Here is a 22,876-nt window from a genome sequence, read left to right on the forward strand (position 1 = left end):
TGTAAGGCTACCGGGTTAAGTCAATGCAAATGGAACAAATGTAACACATCTATTGTTTTGGTCATTTTTTATAAATTTTATTATTTTTTTATTATTATTATATATAAGCATAAGGTTATACAAATATAAATATCTTTTATCATACTCCGGCGTCTATCCAAGGCCTGCTTTTTTTCCACTTTCTCTCTCACTCTCTCCAACTGTCTTGTCTCTTTTATTACATTAGTTCTTTCTTTCTCTTTTGCTTTACTAATTTTGTAGCTTATGTCAGCGCGCTTCGTGAAACGAGTCTGTGTAATAGATATCTCGCTTTTTGGTGAAATTATGAAATTCTCCAATTATGCCCCATTACAAATTTTTGGGTCCTAAAACAATTTCGTTTACAATTGAGAGTGAGAGTCAGAAGGTCATCCGGCGCTCGAGTGCTCTGTCTCAATTCTCAATCATTTCTCAGCTCTACCACCCTTCGTGGGTATGAAGAAGCTCGTACAATATGTGTTTAGATGTTTCTTAATACATTTTGATCTCATTTGCCATATGATATGTGATATGTGTCTGTATATGGATTTAAGCATATATGGTCTACTCATCCGGTGTGCATAATATAAAAGTAAGTAAATATATTTACAAGAGTAAAAGGATCAATCAAAAGATGTGTGTGTGTGCTTTTGTTATTTCGTGTTTTTCTGTTAACTATGCTATTGTTTTGATAGCAGATTATATATAATTATATATATTATATATATTTATATATAATTATATATATATATATATATATATTTTATATATATTTATGTACTATATTTATATAGTAAGAGTAATTGATTAAGTAGGCTAAAATACAATGCAAAAAAAGTTAAATTACGTCTTATGCTTAAATTTAACGACACATATTTTTGCTTGACCCGAACGATGCGCTGCTTGGCATTATATATATATATAAGTAGATATGGTTGGGACTGAGCCCATTAGCCTTTGGGGATGGCTGACAAATGTTGTATAGTTGCTGCTGCTTCTCCTACTCCTGATGGAATTCATCCCTCGGAATAAGAGCTTAGGCTGCTTCGCGTGGAGCCCGTGAAGTGATCGCGCTGCAGGGCATCCGAAGGTACAGAAACGATCAAGGCGCCGCCGTACAAGGTTTCCATCTCATCCAGCTGCTGTGCGAATGTCTCCTCCAAACGCTGACCACCGTAAGAAATACAAGAATATATGATCATTCGTTAATTTGTAAAATGTTTCTAATGTTGGATCATACGCAACAAAGATTTTGAAACAAACAACATCCAACTCAATACTTTTTAGATTCTGTATTCAAAAGTTTAATTTGAATTTGATATTTGGCATGCATGTTAGTTGCTAATTAAGTTCAGTCAATACATTGTAAGTAAGTAAGGGTAGCTAAAGTTAGATAGTATAGAGTTAAGAGCTCGCTGGCCCGTAGACTAACCTCTTGTTGCAGCCTCTGTTGTAGTTGCTTTACGAATAGAAGAAGAGCCGGCAAGAAATTGTTTTGGTTTTAACATAATTTTGACATTTTTGATTGGTGATTTTAATATTATTTCTGTTTTATATGTTTGTATATATGAAAAGCAGCGCGTTGTTGTAATTTTGTGGTAATGTAAAATAGTGAATATCGAGGCTTACATAAACATATGGCAGGTATGTATATAATGTATAGAGTGCATGTAATATGTGTGTTTTATAAGTATTATCTTACAGCTTTCTAATTACATTTCATGCCTTTCTTTCTTTCTGTTTCTGGTCTAAGTACTCTCTGCATTATAATACTGCTAAGGGGAATGCAACGGTTGCAGGCGAAGCCCGCATACAAAACAATATTTCATTTTTGGCATCATAAGCAAAACTATTATTTAATTAACAAAATACAAAATATATTCATATATATATATATATATATATATATATATATATATAACTTTGGCAATTTGTAATGGCAATTGGCAAAAAATAGATTTCCAAAATCTGGATAGTTCGATAAGTTGTGTATGTTTAGTTATGAGTGTGTGTTATGTCTCTCTGCGTCTGTGTGTATGTGTGTGTATTAACCACCAAAAGCAAACAATGTTAATGGAAAGGAAAATATAGCGCATTTAGGAATTAGTACGGTGGATTAGGAGATGCTGCTTAGATGAGACGAGTTCATTGATATTGATATTGTAGACATGGTTGTTATATATCAATATATAGCCTGCAGTGCGATCGTTAAGCGGCCGATGTGTCGTCGTCCAAGCTGAGCTGGCGCTGAGCTATGCGAGGCAGCCTGTACTTGGTCGCATACAAATCGTGGTAGAAGTCATCTGTGACGCTGCCGTTGTGGATGGGCTTCAGCGTAGAGCGCAGCTGTGGCTGCACCTCATCCAGTAGGGCGGCTGCCTTCAGTCCTGCATCGAAGATCAGCTCGGCGTCGCTGCAGTAGCGAGTCGAGGTGCTCAACTCGTGCATATTGTACATGGACTGGGCGCTGCCCAACGAGGACCGCCCGCTGCTGCGGCTGGCCAGTGAGGGACGCTTGATCGCAAATGAAGTGGAGTGCAGCAGGTGCTGTGTGCGGGCCGTCAGCTTGGGCCCCTCATTTATGCGCAGTGTGACGGCCGGCTCTGGCACTTCGGGTCTTCCAAATCGATGCGCTACCAGACCTAGCTCCTCTGGCGTCTTTGGTAGCGGCGGGGCCTCTGTCTGCTTGAACGTGCTCATCGCTGGCTTCACACTCGCCTCGTCTGCGCTGTTCAGCTGCGGCGTAGGGGTCACCACCTTGACCAGCTCATTCGGCGTCGCACTTGGCGGCACCTTGGTAATCAAACGCAGCGGCTGTGCTCCCGGCAAGGTGACCACGCTAGCGCGCTTCATTTGTTCCTCGTCCCCGTCCTCCTCCTCGGGAAGCATCATGCCGCTGCACATTTGGGCCCGTTGATATTTGTGCATGATCGGCGTGCTCGGCACGCTGCGGCTCAAATCGGGCGCCGAGCCCCGGAAGTTACCCCGGCCACCGCCCGACCCAAGCATCAAGAGCGAAGAGCGCGCCCGGGGCAGCTGCTGCGGATCGATGAAGGTGTTGCGCGGCAACAGTCGCGCCGATCGATCATTGAATATGCCGCGCAGCCTCAAGGGCAGCTCCACCTCGAGGTTCTCAAACTCGCTTCGGTTGGCTACGAGGCCGTAGCGCTTCTCATGCTCATCGATGGCGGCGCTTATCAGGACATTGAGTCGCTGATCATTGCCGCCGTCGAGATAAAAGTTGAAGTTGGTTGGTTTGGTTAGCACATGCAAGGCCCGAGACCAGCCAATCGGTCGATTGGCAGTTTGGCATTGGTTAGTAGTTGAAAAGCACAGCGGTAAGCATTGAGTTTGACAGTATTGAAAGTATATCATTATTATATATTTATATATATATAGTTTTGTAGGTGGTATTGAGTAGGTAGAGTAGTTGGCCACCAAAGTGTATGCATATTCGTAGAGGTGTAAAGAGAGAGAAAAAGTTGTTCAAGATATATATCATTTGAATTATCGGATCGCAGCATTGCTCGTGCTGCTGTTGTTGTTGTTATTGTTGTAGATAATGGTGCTAGGTTCACCAAACACAAAACGTTTTTCAGTTGAGCAATATTTGACTTGCTTCCGTATATAATAATATATTTATATTCGTTATGCTATGACCTCAGATAATTTAAAAATAGCCGACAGAGCGCGAGCTGCGCATTTTCTTTATAAGGAAAGGAGTTATCAAAAGTATAAGTCTAATTATCTCATCGAAATTGCAATTTAATTGAATACAATTTAATTTTTCAAGAACAAATGCAATACTCATAGTTAGCTTATCAAATTTAAAGGCTATGACAATCTGTTTATGAGTCACAATGTTTTGTTTCGCATTAGAATGCTTTTCAGATAGATAATATGAAATGAGTCATAGCAGAGACATCAGCAAATAAGTTGTAAGCCGTGATACAATCAATTATTGCTCAACTGACAAGCGTAATGACGTTGTGACGGTTGGAAGAACGGGCAGGCGAGAGACTAGGGACAGGTCAGAGGGCATGGGGCAAAGGGTAACACACGAAAGGGACACCACGAAACACCACCGTTAACCAATAAATAATAATATTTACAACAGTTTTTAGAAATAACTTATGATCAATCCCAGTCGAAAAACTACACACAACTGTACATAACACAAAACACCAACAAAATGAGGCGGATAGTAGCCTGTCTTGCTGGGGGTGTGCGGAAGGGGCGTACCAGATAGAGACAGGCGGCGGAGTGAAAGTTGAAAGTAAATGCGGAAACTGCGCATACACACCTGTTTGCGGGGCACTAGCTGTTCACGCCAATCTCGCAGCTCGGCTTTAAGCCGCTCATCGATCTCCGAGAGCTTTGCATGCTCGTGTTCAACAAGGGCCTTGCGCTTCTCGTTCTGCAGCTGTTCCAGCTCTCTGCAATGTAAGTAAGTATTCTCAAACGGTCCTTTCGTTTTCTTCGCTTTCGCTCACCTAATGGCGCTTTCACGCGTGGCACGCAGCTCTTCCAACTGCTTTTGATGTTTGACCTCAAAGCGACGCTCCTCCTGCATGTAGCGTTTCTTCTCCTGCTCCTGGAACTGTTGTAAGAAAATGATCCAGTCAGTAGTTGTTTTCAACCCTGATCGGTTGTTAACCCACCTTCTTTAAGCGATCACGCTCAATATCAGGATCGAGATTAGTGGAGATGCGCAAGGATTCGCGGAACATGAGATCACGTGCCTTCCGCTCAGCCCGTATGCGCTTGGGCAGAGCGCGCTTCTCGAGTGTTTGCTTCTTAAGTAAGTCCTCCTCTTTGCGCTGCAGCATACGTTTTACTTGATCTAGTTCCTTCTCGTGACGTACGATCATTTGATGGCGCTGCATGAAGCATAGCTCTTTGACATGCCGCTTGGACAGCTGATGGCGTTCATGCAACTGCTTTTCCTCTAGTTCCCAAAGCAGAGCCTCGCGCGTACGCATGGCATTCTGTTTCTGTTGCAGGAAATTGCGATTGATAGTTGCCAAGTGATCTCGATGCTTCTCGCTGAGACGGCGCAGCAGCAGCTCGTGCCGCTCCTTGAGTGAGTCAAGGAACGCGCGCTCCTTCTCCTCGTGATCCAGCTCCATGGCTGTGCGGCGCTGCTTGAACTCGTCCTTCCGTTTGTCTTTGGGAAACAGATCAACCTCCTGCTTGAGCAGCCGGATCTCCTGCTTAAGATTCTCGCGGAATATCTTAAGCTCTTGCTCCTGCTCAGAGCGTATACGCTTCGAGGAGCTGCGCAATTCGTTCTCTTGCGTCTGTTCGGTCTTCTCGATTAGCTGCTTGTGTTGACGCGCGAGAGTTTCCATGTCCGTCTCGTAGGTCTTCTCAAGTGACATACGCTCCTGTTCGAAGCGACGATCCTGTTGCTCCTTGGCCAACTGCTCCTTGACATGCAACTCGGTTTGCTGCTTCTTTTCCTGCTTCTGAAGCATTTTCAGTTCGCGCAGCTCCTGTTTGCGGAAGTCGTGATCATCGTAGATGCGTCCGTTATCCTCATCGCCATAGATGACGCGACTAGTTGTTGTGGTCATTTGCACGCCATCAATTTCAAATTTGCGCGTGCGCTTGCGTGTCTTCTTTCGCAAATTGCGCAGCTCGATCTCCTCCTTGGTGAGTCCACTAGCGCCTGCGGATTTAGCAGCTGGCACGCGCGGCTTTTGACGAATAACCACAACGTCCGCCTCCTCCTCCTCCTCATCAATCGACAGCGCCAACCGCTGCTGATGTAGGTTGTTGCGATTGTTGTTGCTCAACGGAGGCGGCGGGGGCATCATAGTGTGCAGCTGCTTGTTATCCACCTCGTTGCGACTGTCCTGACTAGTGTTGGTGCCAATGCTGTCCGCATCGCCGCCTCCGCTGGTTATCAGCACTTCAACGCCGCGTTTTTCACGAACGGAACCATTCTCGCTAGAACCGGAGCCGAGGCTGCTGTCAGGCGACAGCCGTTTTTCTTGCTCTTGGCCAGGCTTAAAACGGTTCACAATGATGCTCACATCCTCGGGCACAACGCCATTGGCCTGCTGGCGCTTGCCGATATCACCGCCATCATTAAGCTCCTGATGGCTGCTATCCTTGACCTTGATGACCTCATCGCCCACGGTGACGACGGACACGTGACTGGTGTCCATGAGGTGATCGCTATGGTCATGACTGCCTGAAGCGGTGTTATACGCCGAATCGTCGTCCGCGTACGAGGGACTCACAATCAATACTTCACTCTCGTCCAGCTTACGTGCGCGTACAGCACCTGCCGCTGCTGTTGCTATGCCGCTGTCTGGACGCTCATTTACAGAGAGTATCATGGATGACTGTTTCACCTGATCTCCAAGACTATCGTCCAGAGAAGGGAAGTCTTCATCAGTAGACGATTCATGCATGTGCCTGCTCTTATTCAAATCATTCGACACGATAATCACCTCATTTTGCGCCATTAACGGTGACGCCTGTGAATTGTCAATGATTACTGGCGGATGGGTGCTCGTCACTACCGTGATTTGACTAACCGACTCAAGACTGTTGGGCAGCACCAAGTGCTGCTGCTGCTGCGTTTGTGTCTGTGTCGGCGGCAGTGATGGCGGCGGCACCGATTGCTGTTGACGCAGAGCAGACGATGCATCGCTGCTGTTGATGGTTATCAACGAGGTACTGGAGCTGAGCACAGCGCCCGTTGCGCTACCCGAGGTGCTGCTCGTAGAGGCTACGGACTGCACGGATATGATGGAAGAGGCGGTCGGCGAAGGTGGCTGTGACTTGGGCGCCCCGCCATCCTGCCCAATGGTCACTTCAATGCCACCTATGGCCTCTGGCAATTGTTTAGGCGGCGCTGTCGTCTCCACTTCCGATGTGAGCGTGCTTTGTGGTTTGGAAATTGTAGCAGCTACGCCGGGTGCTGATGGCGGCGGAGGTGCTTTGCCCTTTTCCTTTTTGATAAAGTGCTTTTGCAACGGGTTACAGACAATTAAATTAGGCCATTGTCAAATGACTACTACATCTTCAATTGACTACTCACCTTTTTCTCAGCATCCGATTTTTCATTTGTTTCTGCAACGTCCTCGCTCGATTTCTTTTGCACGGCAGCAGCTGGAGGCTGGGGCTGTAATTGAGGTTGTGGTTCTTGCTGCTGCTGTTTATCCGAAGCTGGTGGTGTTGGCGGCACTGGTGCGGGCACTTTGGTATGCGGAGCGGCTGTATCGGATACTGCTGGCACATACTCCGCTCTGATCTGGTGTGGGTTGTCTGGTGTTGTTGCTTTAGTTTTTGTTGTTGTAGGTATTGCTGTTGCTGCTGCTGCGACTGCTGCAGCTGCTGGTAGACTGCTACTTGGTTGGGATTGCTCTTTGGAATCCCGCGACATGGATGTAGGTGTACCTGGAACTGCGTATGAAAATAAAAGCTCAATGAGCGTAATACGAAAAGGCTGACGGACACTTACGTTTTTCAATGTCTTGGCTCTGCAGCGAAACAGAGTCATCGTCCAGGTCGAGCTGGAGCGCCGAGTTGCGGGGTTCCTAAGCAGAAAACAGACAACATAGCGTCAGTAAAATACAGTAAAATGTTTTATAAAAATGGCTCGTTGAAGAGTATGAAAGCCCAATTATCTATTACATTATAACAGATTTAAATCATATCAAACTAAAATATTTTTTGTTGTCAATGAGTCGTTGGATAACATAAAAATATAAGAAGCAACAAAAGTGCTCTAGTCGAGACTGCTCAACTAGGAGATACCTTTAACCCTGCCAGTTGATATTCTAATCATTCTGCACATACAAAAACACATGCACACATACATACATATGCATCCACACGCACGCATAACCACGAGCGCCGCTAACTGCGCAGTGTGAGCAATATAATGAGAATTTATTTGTTGAATAATTTCTTTTGTAGACGGACAATCTTAATAAAAATTTCAGAACTTGATCATAATGTTTGAATGTTTGTCTATTCCAAAATCTCTAGTACTTAAAATAAAATTTATTTCGAATTGGTGGCGCAGGGGGCGTGGTATCCAAGATCTGTATATTACAAAACCTTAGCATCCAAAATATATATACACAATGAATCTAAATTCAAATGTGGCTGAAATAATGAAATCAATTTATCGATTATTCTCGATAAAAAAGATATGGATAAGTTATTGAAAAATATAATATGTATATAACATACGGACAGACCGACATAGCTATATGGACTCAGCTCGTCGTTCTGATCAAGAATACTTTCTCAAAACCATTCTTCCCTGATTTCACATTTTCAATGGGTTCAGGGTATAAATATGCGATATATAAATAAATACGTATATCTATATGTGTGTTCGTGACTTCCGAAAAGCAACAACTAAAATACTGTTACTTGAAGGCAAGTATAAAAAGCAAGATAAACATTTGGTAATGCTGATAAAACAAAATAACTTTAATATAAATAGAGCGTGTGCTGGAGGACGGACGGGCGGCTGTCGGGGTGTTGCTGTAGAACGACTTACCAACCCTCTGATAGAGCGAACGTCGCTTCTCTTGGCGTTTGAGCTTCTAAATCAATTTTATAAACACACACACACACACATAAATAATGCAGAAAACGATAACAAAATATGGCCGAAAAATTGACGGAGTCAAATAAATTAGGAGATTTATCGTAAAGTTAGTTATTCAGTTTTTTTTTTTTTTTTTTTTTTTTTTGATTGGGCATAGTAGACGGGACAAGGACGCAGCGTGTAAGAAAGAGATATACAAAATATAGAGAGTTAGTGTCCTTTCTAGCTCTGGATGTAATACAGGTGCAATTGTGCTGGCAACAACAAAAACACAGCGAGTAGGTGAATGTATAACTAACCTCAGCCTCATCATCGACGACCTCCTCGACAACTTCGGCCTTGTACTCGAGCAACAGATCTTTGATCGGTTTCGCATCCAGATTACAGTTGATGAACCCATGCTGTAGCAGCATTTCTGTTGAGGGCCGCTGCTGGGGATCCTGGGAGTGAAATATACGCAAGCAGATCAGTTTTACTGTTTCGCATTGGTCGCAATATCCTTACACACCTTGACTAAAGCATTTTTTAGAAAATCATTGAATTCCTTACTCCATCTGCTCGGGTGATCCAGTTTAGGCGGCTCACTCTTCTGAATCTTGAGCAAGACACGCATTGGCGACATTTCGCTATTGGGCGGCTCCATTTGCGCCAGCTCAATTAGTGTGATTCCCAGCGACCAAATGTCCACCTTGTGATCGTATGGATTATCTCGAAACGTTTCGCACAGTACGAGTTCTGGGGCCATCCAGTAGGGCGTACCAATAAACGTGTCATGCTTTTGCATTGTGTGTTTATTCTTGGCCGACACTCCAAAGTCAGCTGCATGTGAGGAGTACAGGACAATTAATTCAGGGCACGCCTAACTAAAAACTACCAGCATACCCAGCTTGACGCCACCCTCCATGGTGAGCAGTACGTTGCCCGCCTTCAAATCTCGGTGTATGACTTTGTTCTTGTGTAGAAATGAAAGGCCCTCGGTCATATGCTTGCACACATAGGCGATTTGTGGCTCGGTGAGTGCCTTATCCAGTTCAACCATAATGCTGTCCAAGGCCCCGCCGTCACAGTATTCAATTAGCATCTATAAATAAAAGGAGCTTCAATCTTATATGCGAAAATTACTTTTAAGCTAAGACTTCAGTATTATTAGGGAACGCATATAGCCAGTCAAAAAGTATTTTATGCGTTCAGTATTTCCAGTCAACTAAACTTTTTTCATTTCATATCATCCTTTAATCAGCCGTTTTTAGACCATAAATCCCTTGTAAAAGGCAAATCAGGGTATAATTATGTTGTAAAAATTATTGTAATAGGCCGAATGAGACGCGGCAGAGCCCATAGTGTATGACAACCATCTGTCTGTCCGTTTATTCATCTAGCAATATTAATGAATGCATCGATATCCGTTAGGCAGCTCTATAGAGCTTGCTTCCCAAGACCGATCATATTAACTTTGAATTTGCTACCTAGAGTGCAGGCAGTGGTTCCGGCTGAGGGTATCTTCAAATCGGAGCTGTCCGAATTGGAATTATTGTACTTGTTTTCATTACTCATTAATGTGTTACAGTCAAGTCCCTAACTAACCTCTTACAAATGCCAGCACATTAGCATGAGCATTGTCATGACTCACCCAGAGTTTGTCATCGATGGAGAATGCTTCGTAGAGCTCGACAATATTTGGATGTTTGATCTCCGAGAGTATATCGATTTCGACCATGTGGTCACTTAGATTTTCCTCATCCTCTAGGGTGCACATTTTGGCGGCAGCGAACCGCCTGTGCTCCTTGTGCTGGGCCTTGTAGACTTTGCCGAAGGCGCCATCGCCCAATTCTCCAACCATTTCCCAAAATTCCTTTGGGTCGGTGTCCATTTTTATATTGTTGTAGAGGCGTTTCTTTTTCGCCTCGCCACCGCCACCGAGGTGGAAGACCTTCTTCAAATTCGTTATGAAAGACATTTCGAGGAGCTTCTTAGCTTTCTTCTTGTTCGTCTACGACTTGCAGAAATGCGTATGTAAATATTGTTTCTTTTCTTTTTTGCCTCTTTGTTCTACATTCTGCAAGGTGCAGTGGCCACCGCCAAATTAAACTAGATTTCAATTTGGTGAAAGCTGGGTAACAACAAAAACAAACATATGCATCATTCATTGAGCTTGAGCTTCATTGATTGATTGAGCTCTGCTAGCTGTAGTTTTTTCTTTACTTTTTTTTCATTTAAACTCTTTCGTCGCTCACCTGTTTTTTCTACTTTAGTTGCTACTTCTCTTTCCTCGTCGTCGTGCAAATAGAACTCGGCCAAAGTTTGGGGTCGTGGGCTTGGCTCTGGCTGTTGCTCGTGCTCGGCGACGACTGTTTAACGCTTCTGTGTGTTTATAATTTAATTAGCAGCTCTCAAGCTCTAATATTTGTACACTACATAGAGAGAACATAAGAAGGGCTGCAAAATGATTACAAACGAGATAAGTAAAAGACGTATGTAGACAAAAAGAGCGTAAAACGACTGTCTGTACGTCTGCATGTGTTTGTGCGTGAGTATGTCTGTGCTCCACTGTATGCGTGTTCATTTGCATTAGTGTGAGTATGAGTATGTCTACGAACTGAATCTGAGACTGTGGCTGAGCCTTGGCTCTTGTTCACTTGGCTCTTGGCACGTTTTTAACTTTACTTCTATAATACAGATTTTTGGAACAGGCAAAAGTTTTACACATATGTGATAAGCACCCTAATTAAAAAAAAAAAAAAAAAAAAAAAAAAAAATGCACTGCACAATTTGTAAACAACACGCGCACCGAAGCCTCAGCCTTGTTTTATAGTTGCTCATTGATGATTACGCTGCGGCCGCCCGTCAAACTGGACGTATGTATGCTTGCGTGTGCGTGTATGTGTGAAACTGTAGACGAACGCAGCAAGCAATGGCAGCAAAAACAATTACCTCATCGTCGCATCACAATCATTTTATCATATCAGTTGGCTACACTAAACAAACGACAATCACTTCCAGCTAAATAAATGACATTACTGAACTATGCGCGTAGATAAAACGCTTTTGCACTCGATTTGCTAATTGCTTTTGATATTTTGTCAATTTCTCTCGCACGACAACCAGTGTGACCAGTTCTGAAATTCCACGGCGACGATATGGCAACGTGCATTGCATTTCGGATTCACCAATGTGATAGAAGAGCACGACTCTTGTATACATGCAGTGCCGCCAAGGGCAAATAGAAACATCACATACAACTACAACTACGCATACACACAAGTAAAGACGATAACGGCATATCAATCACGCGTAGTACAGCTGGCAAACTTACATATATATTAGACTTAGTAAATCTTAATGCTTACACAAATATATCGATACATCGATCTATACGTAGTTTGTTAGTTACTGTATCTACAGGCGCTTGATACTTTATTAATTTATTTATTTGGTATTTAGAATAATCGATTACGCAAACATTGAAAGCAATATCGAACGCCCTAAACGATATTACACTCATCTCTAGACACACGTCGAAGAAGAAGAATCTGCTTGTCATTTCGCTGAATTGTTAACTGTAGCAAAAGTTGCAATTGTTGCAAGCATATTTTAAAGAAAACAAGCATAGCACGCTGTGCGTAGGAAATCCCCAAACATTGAAAATCAAGCCGCAAATTCAAAATGCCGTCGTTGGAGGTTAGCGTAAACAAAGTGATTGTCCACCCGCTGGTTCTGTTGTCGGTCGTGGATCACTTCAATCGCATGGGTAAAATTGGCAATCAGAAGCGCGTCGTAGGCGTGCTCCTTGGTTGCTGGCGCTCCAAGGGTGTACTAGATGTCTCTAATAGCTTTGCGGGTAAGTAATATATTATGACTTAACGATTAGTGCAATTAACACAAATGTCTTGCAGTTCCTTTTGATGAGGATGACAAGGACAAATCAGTGTGGTTTTTGGATCACGATTACTTGGAGAACATGTATGGCATGTTCAAAAAGGTGAATGCACGCGAACGCGTTGTGGGCTGGTATCATACTGGACCGAAGCTGCATCAGAATGATATAGCCATAAACGAGCTCATTCGCCGCTACTGTCCAAACTCTGTGCTGGTCATCATAGATGCCAAGCCAAAGGACCTGGGTCTTCCGACAGAAGCGTATATATCCGTTGAAGAGGTGCACGACGATGGGTCGCCCACTACCAAAACTTTTGAGCATGTGCCAAGTGAGATTGGCGCCGAAGAGGCCGAAGAAGTGGGCGTTGAGCATTTGCTGCGTGATATTAAAGACACCACCGTTGGCAGCTTGTCCCAGAAAATCACCAACCAGCTAATGGGTCTAAAAGGCCTGAATGCGCAATTGCGTGATATAAAACACTATCTACAGCGGGTCGGAGAAGGCAAGATGCCCATCAACCATCAGATTGTCTATCAGCTGCAGGACATATTTAACCTTCTGCCGGACATAACCAACGATCAGTTCACGGGCACCATGTACGTAAAGACCAACGATCAGATGCTGGTCGTCTATTTGGCGTCCATGGTCCGTTCGATAATCGCTCTGCACAATTTGATTAACAACAAGCTGGCTAATCGCGATGCTGAGGAGGGCAAGAAGTCAATTGAGAGTGATGGCAAGGACAAGAACAAGGAAAGCAAGGATAAAGAGAACAAGGACACTAAAGATAAGGATACCAGCAAGAAAGTCGATGAGAAGTCCGACAAGAGCAAAGACGAGAGCGGCAAGAGTAGCAAGAAATAGGAGCGAAAGAAAAAACGCAAATCACGTCGCAAACGGAAAAAGCACCCGCCAGAGGCGTAAACAACACTAAAAGCCTCAGACATCATGGGCTGAAGCGGCAGTGAGAACATAAACTTTAACTTTGGCCAGCTGAGTGGGAGGTGTTAAGCATGTCAACAAACGTCGAAACGAAATAGCATATATAATTCCTCTTCATAAAATATTACATAAATATATCGTACCTAGTTATATATATATATATATTAATAAACGCAGCAAGATCCTCTTTAACTAATTTGTATAGCTATGTATGTACGCTGAACAGCAGCATCAAGTGTTGATGTAATTAAAATTTAATATTTTAAAATTCAATGCAAATATTTCATTCAATGCACAATATATAGAGTACAATCTGTGGTCCTTTCCAGATATACGTTATTTATAAAGATTTCTATATATTATTTGTACACAATATCTAGAGCAGAAAAGTGTGGGTAGGAGGATTGGTCGCAGATCCCATAAAGTATATATATTCTTCCTCTTGATGAGCTGAGTCGATATACCCTTGTTCGTCCGGTAGTATCGCAAACTGTATCAGTTCGCAACAATTGTATCTTCAAATTTCACTCATGATCGTTCACATTTTTCGCTGCTAAAATGACTCTTTCTGGCAGCTATTCATGATTTTTATACCCTGAACCCATTGAAAATGGGAAATCAGGCTATAATGGTTTTGTGTAAAAGTATGTAACGGGCAGAAGGAATCATCGCAGACCCCATAAAGTATATATATTCTTGATCAGCACGACGAGCTGAGTCGATATAGCCCTGTCCGTCTGTCCGTCCGATAACTTTTTTTATCAAGAATAATCAAAAAATTGATTTTGTTTCAGTCCACGGCCCTTCGCCCACCACTTGTAAAAATCGCATTTCAAATACTAGATACTTGTGCTCTGGAATTATATACAAATGTTTCATTAAGATCGTACGTCTAGAAATTAAATTTTTCAACAAGTAAATTCTCATAACATTGCCCGCACTGCAGCGCAGCCCAAGCGCAGTCGCAACTTATATACATATGTACTTCGCAGTTAGCAGAGCGCGTACTTATGCGTGCGTCTGAATGCATGTACATGCATACATACATATGTATACATATGTGCATAAAATAAGTACAGAATGATTATAATATCAGAGTGGAGGGTTCAGGGTATCTCCTAGTCGAGCAGTCTCGACTAGAGTCTTCTTACTTGTTTTTATATTGTATTTACGTTTCGTTCATAATTAAGGTAATGAAATCAAACACAATTGTATTGTAATTATTTTTAATAGTTTGTTTATATTTATTTTGTCTAGGTACTCTATAAATATTCTATTTAGGCAGAAATACATTTCGGAAAAACAATTGTGGATGGCTGTTCCACAATTGTTTTTGCAGCTAAACGGAGGCATTCAACTGGGTTATCTATGAGATCCGTCCATATAGCAATTGCACAGGGTATGCTTAAGATGCTGAAAGCAAACTACTATTTTGCATAACGATTCTACTGTGTTACAATACCTAGTTATATTAAGAAGCATTTCAAGTGTATTGCATAACCGATACAGTTAGCTTTATAACTCTATAATTAGGGTAGACGAGTTGGCGAGTTTAAACAGTAATGCCCTAGGGATTGTCATACAATTACAATTTCCATTATATTTCGTTTATAGACGTTAAAGTTAAATAGAAAACGAGAGAAAAGCAGGTGGCCGGAAATGCTCTGCAAATGGCTGCTTGCGAAGCATTTCAGGATTACTCCGCTTTGGGGGGATCTCATCTTTAGACCAACCACTCGCTGGCTAGCGGAAACTTGAGTGGCTTGCAGCTGCTGATCCTTAGCGCGCGTTTATTGTCCTCGGGAGCAGTTTTTGGGTTGCTGTAATAGCAGTTCTCGTTGGCCGATCCGAGACTAAGACTATGGCTAAGACTACATGCATTAACACCATTCCCATTCCGCGCATTTGGCTGTGCTTTCGAGAATGGTTCCCTCTTCTCTGCATCCTCTGAACTACCGTCCGCCTCTGTATAGCTCAGATTTGTGTGATAAGCGTAGCAACCGTGGAGGTTCACCACCTTCTTGTTGCTATTTTGCGTATTTGTTGCTTCTTTGTTGGTTGTTGTTGTTGTTATTATTGTTGTTGCTGGTGAATAAGCCCTACAATTTAAACTATAAATGTTGATGCTGGTGCTGCTGGTGTGTATATCCAAATGCACAGCATTATCATGTCACACCGAAGTGCCCTGCTGGCCAGGCACGGCCGAGCCACAGGTGGCATCCGGCTTGAACGACTGCTGCAGTCGCTCCTGGCACTTGCCCTTCGACGCGAAGAAGAACTTGTAGATCATGTACATGGGTATGCACAGCACCGACGAGCAGGTCACGGCCCAGCCCACCTGGATGCTCCACGGCGGATAGTAGAACTCCTCGCCCAGCATTTCCTTGTAACCTAGTATAGAGAATATAAAGATGGTCTGCGGAAAGACCAGCTCTTTAGAGTAGTCTCGATTGTCTCATTGTCTCTCTCTCTCTCTCTCTCTCTCTCTCTCTCTCTCTCTCTCTCTCTCTCTCTCTCTCTCTCTCTGTCCACTTACCAACAGAAACACGGGGCTTATGTACGTCCAACAGATGCGCCAGAAAATCCCTGGCTTGGCGCCCAGCATCTGCTCCACATCCGCGCTGAAGCGATCAACGCCATAGAACCAGAAAACGCCAGCTGCTTCGACGAACACCACGAAGAGTATGGCCAAGCCGGGTCCGTATACATTCAAAAAGTTGACCAAGACCACGCCACCCTGCAATCAGGCCGGTAATATCAGTACTTGGGCTGCATTCTATGTTTGCATGACTGTCATGCACTCATTATTGGGTGAGAACAGAGAATTCGACAGTATTTCCGCATTTTGTAGCATGTCAGCTATGGACACAGCTATTACACACATATTAAGATTCACTGGAATAGCTTCTGGGCTATCAGCGAAAGCGTTGCCAGAGTTATTATTTCTATCGATCAAATCTATATCAACCTCACTGGAGTGGATGCAGTTGTCCACGCCAGGCTTGATAAATGGTTGCAGGTGGAGTCCCGGCTAAGATATGCACATAAATGGAATTGCTTGATCCATTGACCGATACTCAAGTCGAGTGGTCAAGTTAAATATATAAAAGATACGAAATTACAATTTCAAATGTAATCAGACAAAGTGGCGATGGGCGGACAGAAAAAGGCAGAGACAGGCAGAGAGCCAAGTGTTTGGCCAACACCCTTCTCCCGCCGGTCGGCCAGCCGAAGAGCACACAAGCGCGCGACCCACCTGGCTAACAGCTAATAAAAATGCAGAAGCAGACGCCGAAGTTGAACCACAAGGAGAGAGATGCGAACCGGTCAGGCGGTTAGCGACTTGACTGGAGCTAAGTGAGTATGTGAGATTATCTGGAGGAACGATGGAAAGCACTTAATATGGCAATCCATCGTTTTTTGGTCCGCAAGTCCGCCCATCCCTTACCTCGGCCGGCAGCAAGACAATTGCCACTCTTGGTGCTGGCCGCGTTTAATGAGCCATGTGAAGCCCCCACCATTCATAGTCGTATAGTCAGATAGCAGAAGAGCAGGGGAGCAGAGGAGTAGGGCGCACACACTTAACAGTTAATTAAACGAATCACTCGGACTGATAGATAAGCGACAACAGCTCCCCACACTCATACTTACATAGGTCATTGTGGGCAGTGCGCACAGGAAGATGAAGGCGAGCAAGAGCAGCACGAACAGCTCTCGCCTTCGCCCGATCGCACGTGGATACTCGTCGCAGAGGGCCGTTATCATCGCCTCCAGGCCGCCAAATGTGCTGTCCAGACCCAGCGTGATGAGCATTAAGAAGAATATAATACTCCAAAAGACCGAGCCGCTCATGGTGGCGATAGCCTCAGGATACACAATGAAAACCAGGCCGGGTCCCTCCAAGCCCACCTTGTCAATCGATGTCTTCTGCACGTTGGCCATATAGCTAGGGGCGTGAAGAGATTTTACAGATATATGTTGTTAAGAGATACAAATATTTATCATCTAATACTATAATAATAATGTTTCGCACCTTCATTCCTATCTTATGCGTGTCACTAAAAACCCAAATACTTTAAAGAAGCTACTCAAAAATTCTTGCTAATTGAAAATAGAAAATCAATTGAATTAGCTAAGTCTACTTAATAATTATCAAATTTCAATTCTGCCTATTTACTTTTTAGTATTTATTATGTTATTTTATTATACCTTGCTTACTCCAGATGTATGTATATGTGGCTTTATCAAAGTATGCTTTTAGACACAAAAAAGTTAATGTTTCATAAAAATCACTTAGTAATTCCACCCAGCACTAAATTTGTTCAGTTTCTAATAAGGTATTCATTTCTGAATGTCATAAAATCACGAGTTTTTCACTCTGTACTCACCCCAACACCGAAAAGATAACGAATCCGGCCAGAAAGCTGGTCAGGCAATTGATGCTGCTGGTTATGAGCGCATCCCGATAGCAGTTGTTATTGAACTTATTGTAGCTGGAGAGGGCGAGCAGAGTGCCGAAACCTGGACCCAGGGAGAAGAAGATTTGCGAGGCTGCATCAATCCAAACCTTGGAGTTCTTCAGCTTGTGCCACTCGGGAGTCAGGTAATACTTGATGCCCTCATCGGCGCCAGGCAGAGATACGCCGCGCACCAACAAGATAATGAGTACTACGTAGGGCGCCAGGGCCGTGACCCAGACGACCTTTCCGGCACTGCGTACGCCTTTCCAGAGCGAGAAGTAGACGAGCACGAAGACTCCAAACACACAAAGCGCCAAGGTGGGTTTAACAGGCCCCATGAAGTCCAGCCCGTTGCTCTTGTAACTCTCCAGAACTCGACGCCTGTGATATTCAGTTATGGACACTAAAAAATTAGAATGTATATACATATAATTTGACCTTACTCGAAAAACTCCTTAGCCGGTGATGTGGCTAACTCCGTGAAGTTCTCGCTTGTCACGGGCATGCAGTTCTGGGTGTTCCATGCGTTGTCGCACGACGTCCAGGGTAACTTGGAGGTGAACGAGGCGAACAAGTAGTACACCGCCCAGCCAATTATCGTGTTGTAGTACATGCCCATATAAATGTCGATCAGGCAAATGGCATAGCCAACGCCTGGGAAGAAGAAGAAGCAGAAGGGCTTATGTGAACAAAAGCCTTTATCACATACATAGGTATTCGTAGTAGACTTACTTAAATTAGTTCGTTAAAAACATTTTAAACTCTCGTATACCCCTTATCATTTATCTTCACTTTTTTCTTTTCGATAACTCAGTGGGAGTAAATGCACCACCACATTTGAGGTCCAATTATACGCCTGAAAGGAGCAGTCGGACAGCTCCTTGATTTTATTGTTGCAATTTATCATTTCGCTTGATTTTATTGATTTATCCTCGCATACATAGAATAGCTTCAATTGGAAATATAATTATATTTATTCACGAAAGTGAAATGAGGGTATTGGTTTGTGCAATGTCCGTCTTATCTGTCCGTCTGTCCGTATTAACGCACTTTATTTCGGCAGTATTGAAGCTACTCGTGTATATCTCCGATTTATAAAGTGTTAAGATTTTCCTGATCCGCCCACTAGGGGCGTGGCAAATCGGAAAATACTTTTTCCGTATGTGTTCGTCTACAGGGGCTAATATCGTCTAAAGTATAATAGCTAGAAGCTTCAAATTTGGATAGTTAAGTCACTAGTAGCCTCCTTTATCGATAATGCATATCTATAATATTTGCAAATGTCATTTATTATAACTGCCATAAAACGCTATTAGTTGCAATAAATATCTAGTTATTGGGAGATTTTTGTGGCCCCTATTTCTTGTAGTATGCTTTGTGATAAATCTACTGCACTGAACTACTTTCACAGCATACTTTCAGGCATTTCTTGTGTGTGTGTGTGTGTGTGTGTGTGTGTGTGTGTGTGTGTGTGTGTGTTGTGTGTGTGTGTGTGTGTGTGTGTTGTGTGTGTGTGTGTGTGTGTGTGTGTGTGTGTGTGTGTGTGTGTGTGTGTGTGTGTGTGGTGTGTGTGTGTGTGTGTGTGTGTGTGTGTGTGTGTGTGTGTGTGTGTGTGTGTGTGTGTGTGTGTGTGTGTGTGTGTGTGTGTGTGTGTGTGTGTGTGTGTGTGTGTGTGTGTGTGTGTGTGTGTGTGTGTGTGTGTGTGTGTGTGTGTGTGAGCGCAAAGTGGGGTTGCCAATCTCTGATTGATAACGATGAGAGAATTCATCAACTTCAGTATGCAAGTATTCCCACGTGACATTTTACACATTCCTGCTTATTGGAGCCGACATGGAATTGGAATGCTTTGCTAAAATGTGTCCACGGACTCCGCGCATTTCCAAGGCATCTGGATCCACCCGCTGTGCACCTTTCCTCGCAAACACCTGCCAAACGGATTTGATGATGCCAATAAGACACGTCACACGATTTTGAGTTGGTTTGTGGCCTTGCTTAGACTTTGCCACAAGCCATTTTTATTTTATGCGTCTCATACCCTGTAACAATTGATATCAAAAGCGGGCCATTGCCTCTCTTAACTTGCTTCTCTTTAACTAACACTACATGTATCTAATGGGTATATGTATATAATGTACAATATATATACTGAAATATCTTCTCCATATTCAAGATTCCTCTAAAAGAAACATAAAGGAGCTTTAGATTCTAGGGTACGCCTTAGTCGAGCACTTTCCTCTATTTTATGCTCTGTGACTATGGGTTTGTGTGTGAGTGTGTCTGTGTCAATGGTTTTTCTTCGTTTCTATTCAGTTTTAATCGCCTGGCAGAAAGTTGGCGCAAAGGTTTCTCTAGAGCAAACACTTGTTGAGCAAATGATGACTGTCACAAAGTAATGTTTGCCGTTCAGCTCAGGGCCAGAGGGCCGGCGGCTTGGCAGCGTGGAGACTCAGAGGAGCTCCGGATGCGAAAATGGGAGTGGTTCTAGTGAGTCAGCAAAAAGTTGGTGCAAGTTTAAAGCGCTGACAGCCGCAGGATAAATCCACTTGTATAGCAGGAAAATCCATTTGGCAGCATTTTGTTTGCCATTTAATGAAATTATCAACTTGATACGCAAAACTTTCGAGTGTCTTCGTATCGAGATAAGTCAATTTGTGCATGGGAAGGCAGAGGAGTAGGAGGAGGTATAGGTGGAAGTGAGGACGGCTTGCTGCACAATTTAATTAGAGCTCATATTGCGCCTGATTTGTGCCCTATTCAGATTTGAATTTGAAAATGAATCTAAATTTTCCTTGAATGCGTCGTTAATTGTTGCAACAATTTCCAGTCTGGGCTATCAGCAGTTCACTTGAATCAGCTCGAGGCCGACTCCGGTTCCATTCAGACTCCCCGATAATGTCATCAGCAGCTGAGCGAAACAATGAAAACTTCTCTGCGGGCGCCCTGTCCACACTCTCACCTAACTCCCCTCTCTCTGTCCGATATCTATTTCAGTCCCATTGCATCTCAACATCACATTAAATTCAAACATTAAACACCATGTGTGTGTGATGTATTTAATATTAAAACTCTTAAATTTAATATGAAATATATACATCACACACGTACACATATACATGTACACATATATATATATAATTAACATGAAATATATATAATATAGAAATATGTACATATACATAAATCAATTTTCAACCTCTCTCAGGGACTGCGGGGCATTTAACTGAACAAATATTGAACGTAATTTGAAGTCTTGATAGATTCGAACGTGGAAATTGTGTGAAATTTGCTTTCTTTACCGTGCGTTGATTATTCAATATTTGTAATTCATTTATGTGGCGCAATATCAAATATATAGGGATATAGGGGTGGGGGGTAAATTACAATAAAAACCGAAACTATATAAAATATAGATATGTCTATATTTAAAATTTGGAAGCAATAGCTCTAAAGATGTAGGAGATATAAGTAAATAACTAGCTTTCGATAAGGTCTTAATCGATAATAAAATGTAAGGAGCAGTTATCGATTTTTAGTGATAAACTCGAAATGAAAATGTGAAATCAGGGTATAATGGTTTTGTCAAAATGTATGTAACAGGCAGAAGGAGGCGTGGCAGACCCCACAAAGTATATATATTCTTGATCTAACTAAATGTGCTTTTATTAGTTTGGTTCAGGGTAGTATCTAGTCGAGCACTCTCGACTAGAGTTTTCATACTTGTTTAAATTTAGTCACTCATATTCTACACATCTTTGGAGCTACATTCTGAAAAGCAATCATTACGTTTACATTTACTTTTGTATGTATGTATGGATTTTATTTAAGTTTTTTGATTGAATTTTCGATTGGCGAATACTTCTGTATGTATTCGCCAATAATTTATATACTTTAGTTTTACTTAGAGTTTTAGACAAAAAGCTGCAACAATGAAATAATAATAAATAAAAAGTGAATAAACTAATATGCAAATTCTTATTGTATTTAAGTGAGAAACATAAAATACTTCACTAACCCTTCAATGCTGGGCAAATGCGCTTCCAGATGCTGATGCAACCGCAGCGATGGAATTGACCCAAGGCCAGCTCCATGTAGAACAACGGCAGACCGCCAAAGATGAGGAAGATGCAATAAGGCACCAGGAAGGCACCGCCACCATTCTGATAGCAAATGTAGGGAAAGCGCCAGACGTTGCCCAAGTCTACGGCGAACCCGATAACGGCCAAAAGGAACTCGGCCTTCTGGCCCCAAGTTTCACGATGTCGCTCCGTCACGGACACGACCAACACGCGCTGAAAGTATAACAGCGAAAGGCATTGATAGTTCGCTGTTTCAGCGGAGCTTATTAGGATGCGGGCTGCGCTTACCTCATGGCTGCCTAGTCGTGGGGCCAGAGGATCGGTGACCTTAGCAGGCGTCGTGGTGTCAACGTCATCATCGCCGTTGGAGTCGTCCTCGTTATTGGGCGACTCCTTGTTGCCCCACGGCTTGGCCGTTGCAGCGCTCGCCGCGGCTGCATTGTGCCCGAACTCCATGCTGTTGTCGTCTCTGGTGCGATCCATGCTTCCGCTGCTGCGAACATCTGGCTGAGCCTGTACGGGCATTGTGGCCGAATACGGCGATCGCGGTACTAGCTTGGCCAGCCGGACTCTGCCCTGCACTGCCACAGGTTGCGTTTGCGGCTGTGCCAGAGCCAAGGCTCTCAGTATACTCACTCTTTCTCGCTCCTTCTCTCCCTACCTCCCTTTTTTTCTTTCTCTCTACCTCTGTTTCTTTCTCTGTCCAACACCAGCTCTATTTGCACTCCGTGTATTGTCTGCTGGACTCCGATTATTGCACTTGCCTTTCAGTGTTTACATGCTGGCCGGCACATCCTTTGCCTATGGGCGTGGCACTGACCTTGTCGTTAACTGAAAGCGGTTAAAGAATTACTCGTGACTTCAAATGATGAACAACGCGTGAGGCTCCTCCCAAACGATGTATCGCGCATATAAACAAACT

General features: G+C 43.3%; 3 protein-coding genes across 9 annotated transcripts; 1 reads left to right on the forward strand and 2 right to left on the reverse strand.

The window, feature by feature from the left end:
• Positions 1 to 52: 52 nt before the first annotated feature.
• On the reverse strand, positions 53 to 11,741 carry Slik (Sterile20-like kinase). Of its 7 annotated transcripts, none has more exons than XM_089261072.1 (14): positions 11,531 to 11,741; positions 10,834 to 11,010; positions 10,230 to 10,709; positions 9,482 to 9,680; positions 9,108 to 9,418; positions 8,899 to 9,039; positions 8,553 to 8,594; positions 7,496 to 7,571; positions 7,073 to 7,437; positions 4,680 to 6,998; positions 4,512 to 4,618; positions 4,322 to 4,454; positions 1,451 to 3,231; positions 53 to 1,184 (listed from the first exon to the last, which is right to left on the reverse strand). In XM_089261072.1, exons 3-13 carry the CDS (start codon positions 10,554 to 10,556, stop codon positions 2,227 to 2,229), a joined length of 5,025 nt encoding a protein of 1,674 aa, XP_089117198.1. In that variant the 5' UTR covers positions 10,557 to 10,709; positions 10,834 to 11,010; positions 11,531 to 11,741; the 3' UTR covers positions 53 to 1,184; positions 1,451 to 2,226. The 7 variants fall into 7 exon arrangements, with proteins under 7 accessions (XP_089117198.1, XP_089117199.1, XP_089117197.1 ...); XM_089261073.1 differs by having other exon boundaries at positions 8,553 to 8,591; positions 10,834 to 11,035; XM_089261071.1 differs by having other exon boundaries at positions 10,834 to 11,035.
• A 385-nt stretch (positions 11,742 to 12,126) lies between these two features.
• On the forward strand, positions 12,127 to 13,582 carry Rpn8 (regulatory particle non-ATPase 8). The gene is made up of 2 exons (XM_018106837.3): positions 12,127 to 12,437; positions 12,493 to 13,582. Exons 1-2 carry the CDS (start codon positions 12,263 to 12,265, stop codon positions 13,338 to 13,340), a joined length of 1,023 nt encoding a protein of 340 aa, XP_017962326.1. The 5' UTR covers positions 12,127 to 12,262; the 3' UTR covers positions 13,341 to 13,582.
• A 1,013-nt stretch (positions 13,583 to 14,595) lies between these two features.
• SerT (Serotonin transporter) lies at positions 14,596 to 22,785 on the reverse strand. Its single transcript, XM_089261646.1, has 7 exons — positions 22,243 to 22,785; positions 21,891 to 22,167; positions 18,322 to 18,532; positions 17,807 to 18,259; positions 17,070 to 17,364; positions 15,955 to 16,155; positions 14,596 to 15,834 (listed from the first exon to the last, which is right to left on the reverse strand). The coding sequence occupies exons 1-7, from the start codon at positions 22,477 to 22,479 to the stop codon at positions 15,589 to 15,591; spliced, it is 1,920 nt and encodes a 639-aa protein (XP_089117772.1). The 5' UTR covers positions 22,480 to 22,785; the 3' UTR covers positions 14,596 to 15,588.
• Positions 22,786 to 22,876: the final 91 nt, after the last annotated feature.

This window comes from Drosophila navojoa, chromosome 5, assembly GCF_054131105.1.
Source record: "Drosophila navojoa isolate 15081-1374.11 chromosome 5, UAZ_NAV_1.0, whole genome shotgun sequence".
Taxonomy (NCBI): domain Eukaryota; kingdom Metazoa; phylum Arthropoda; class Insecta; order Diptera; family Drosophilidae; genus Drosophila; species Drosophila navojoa.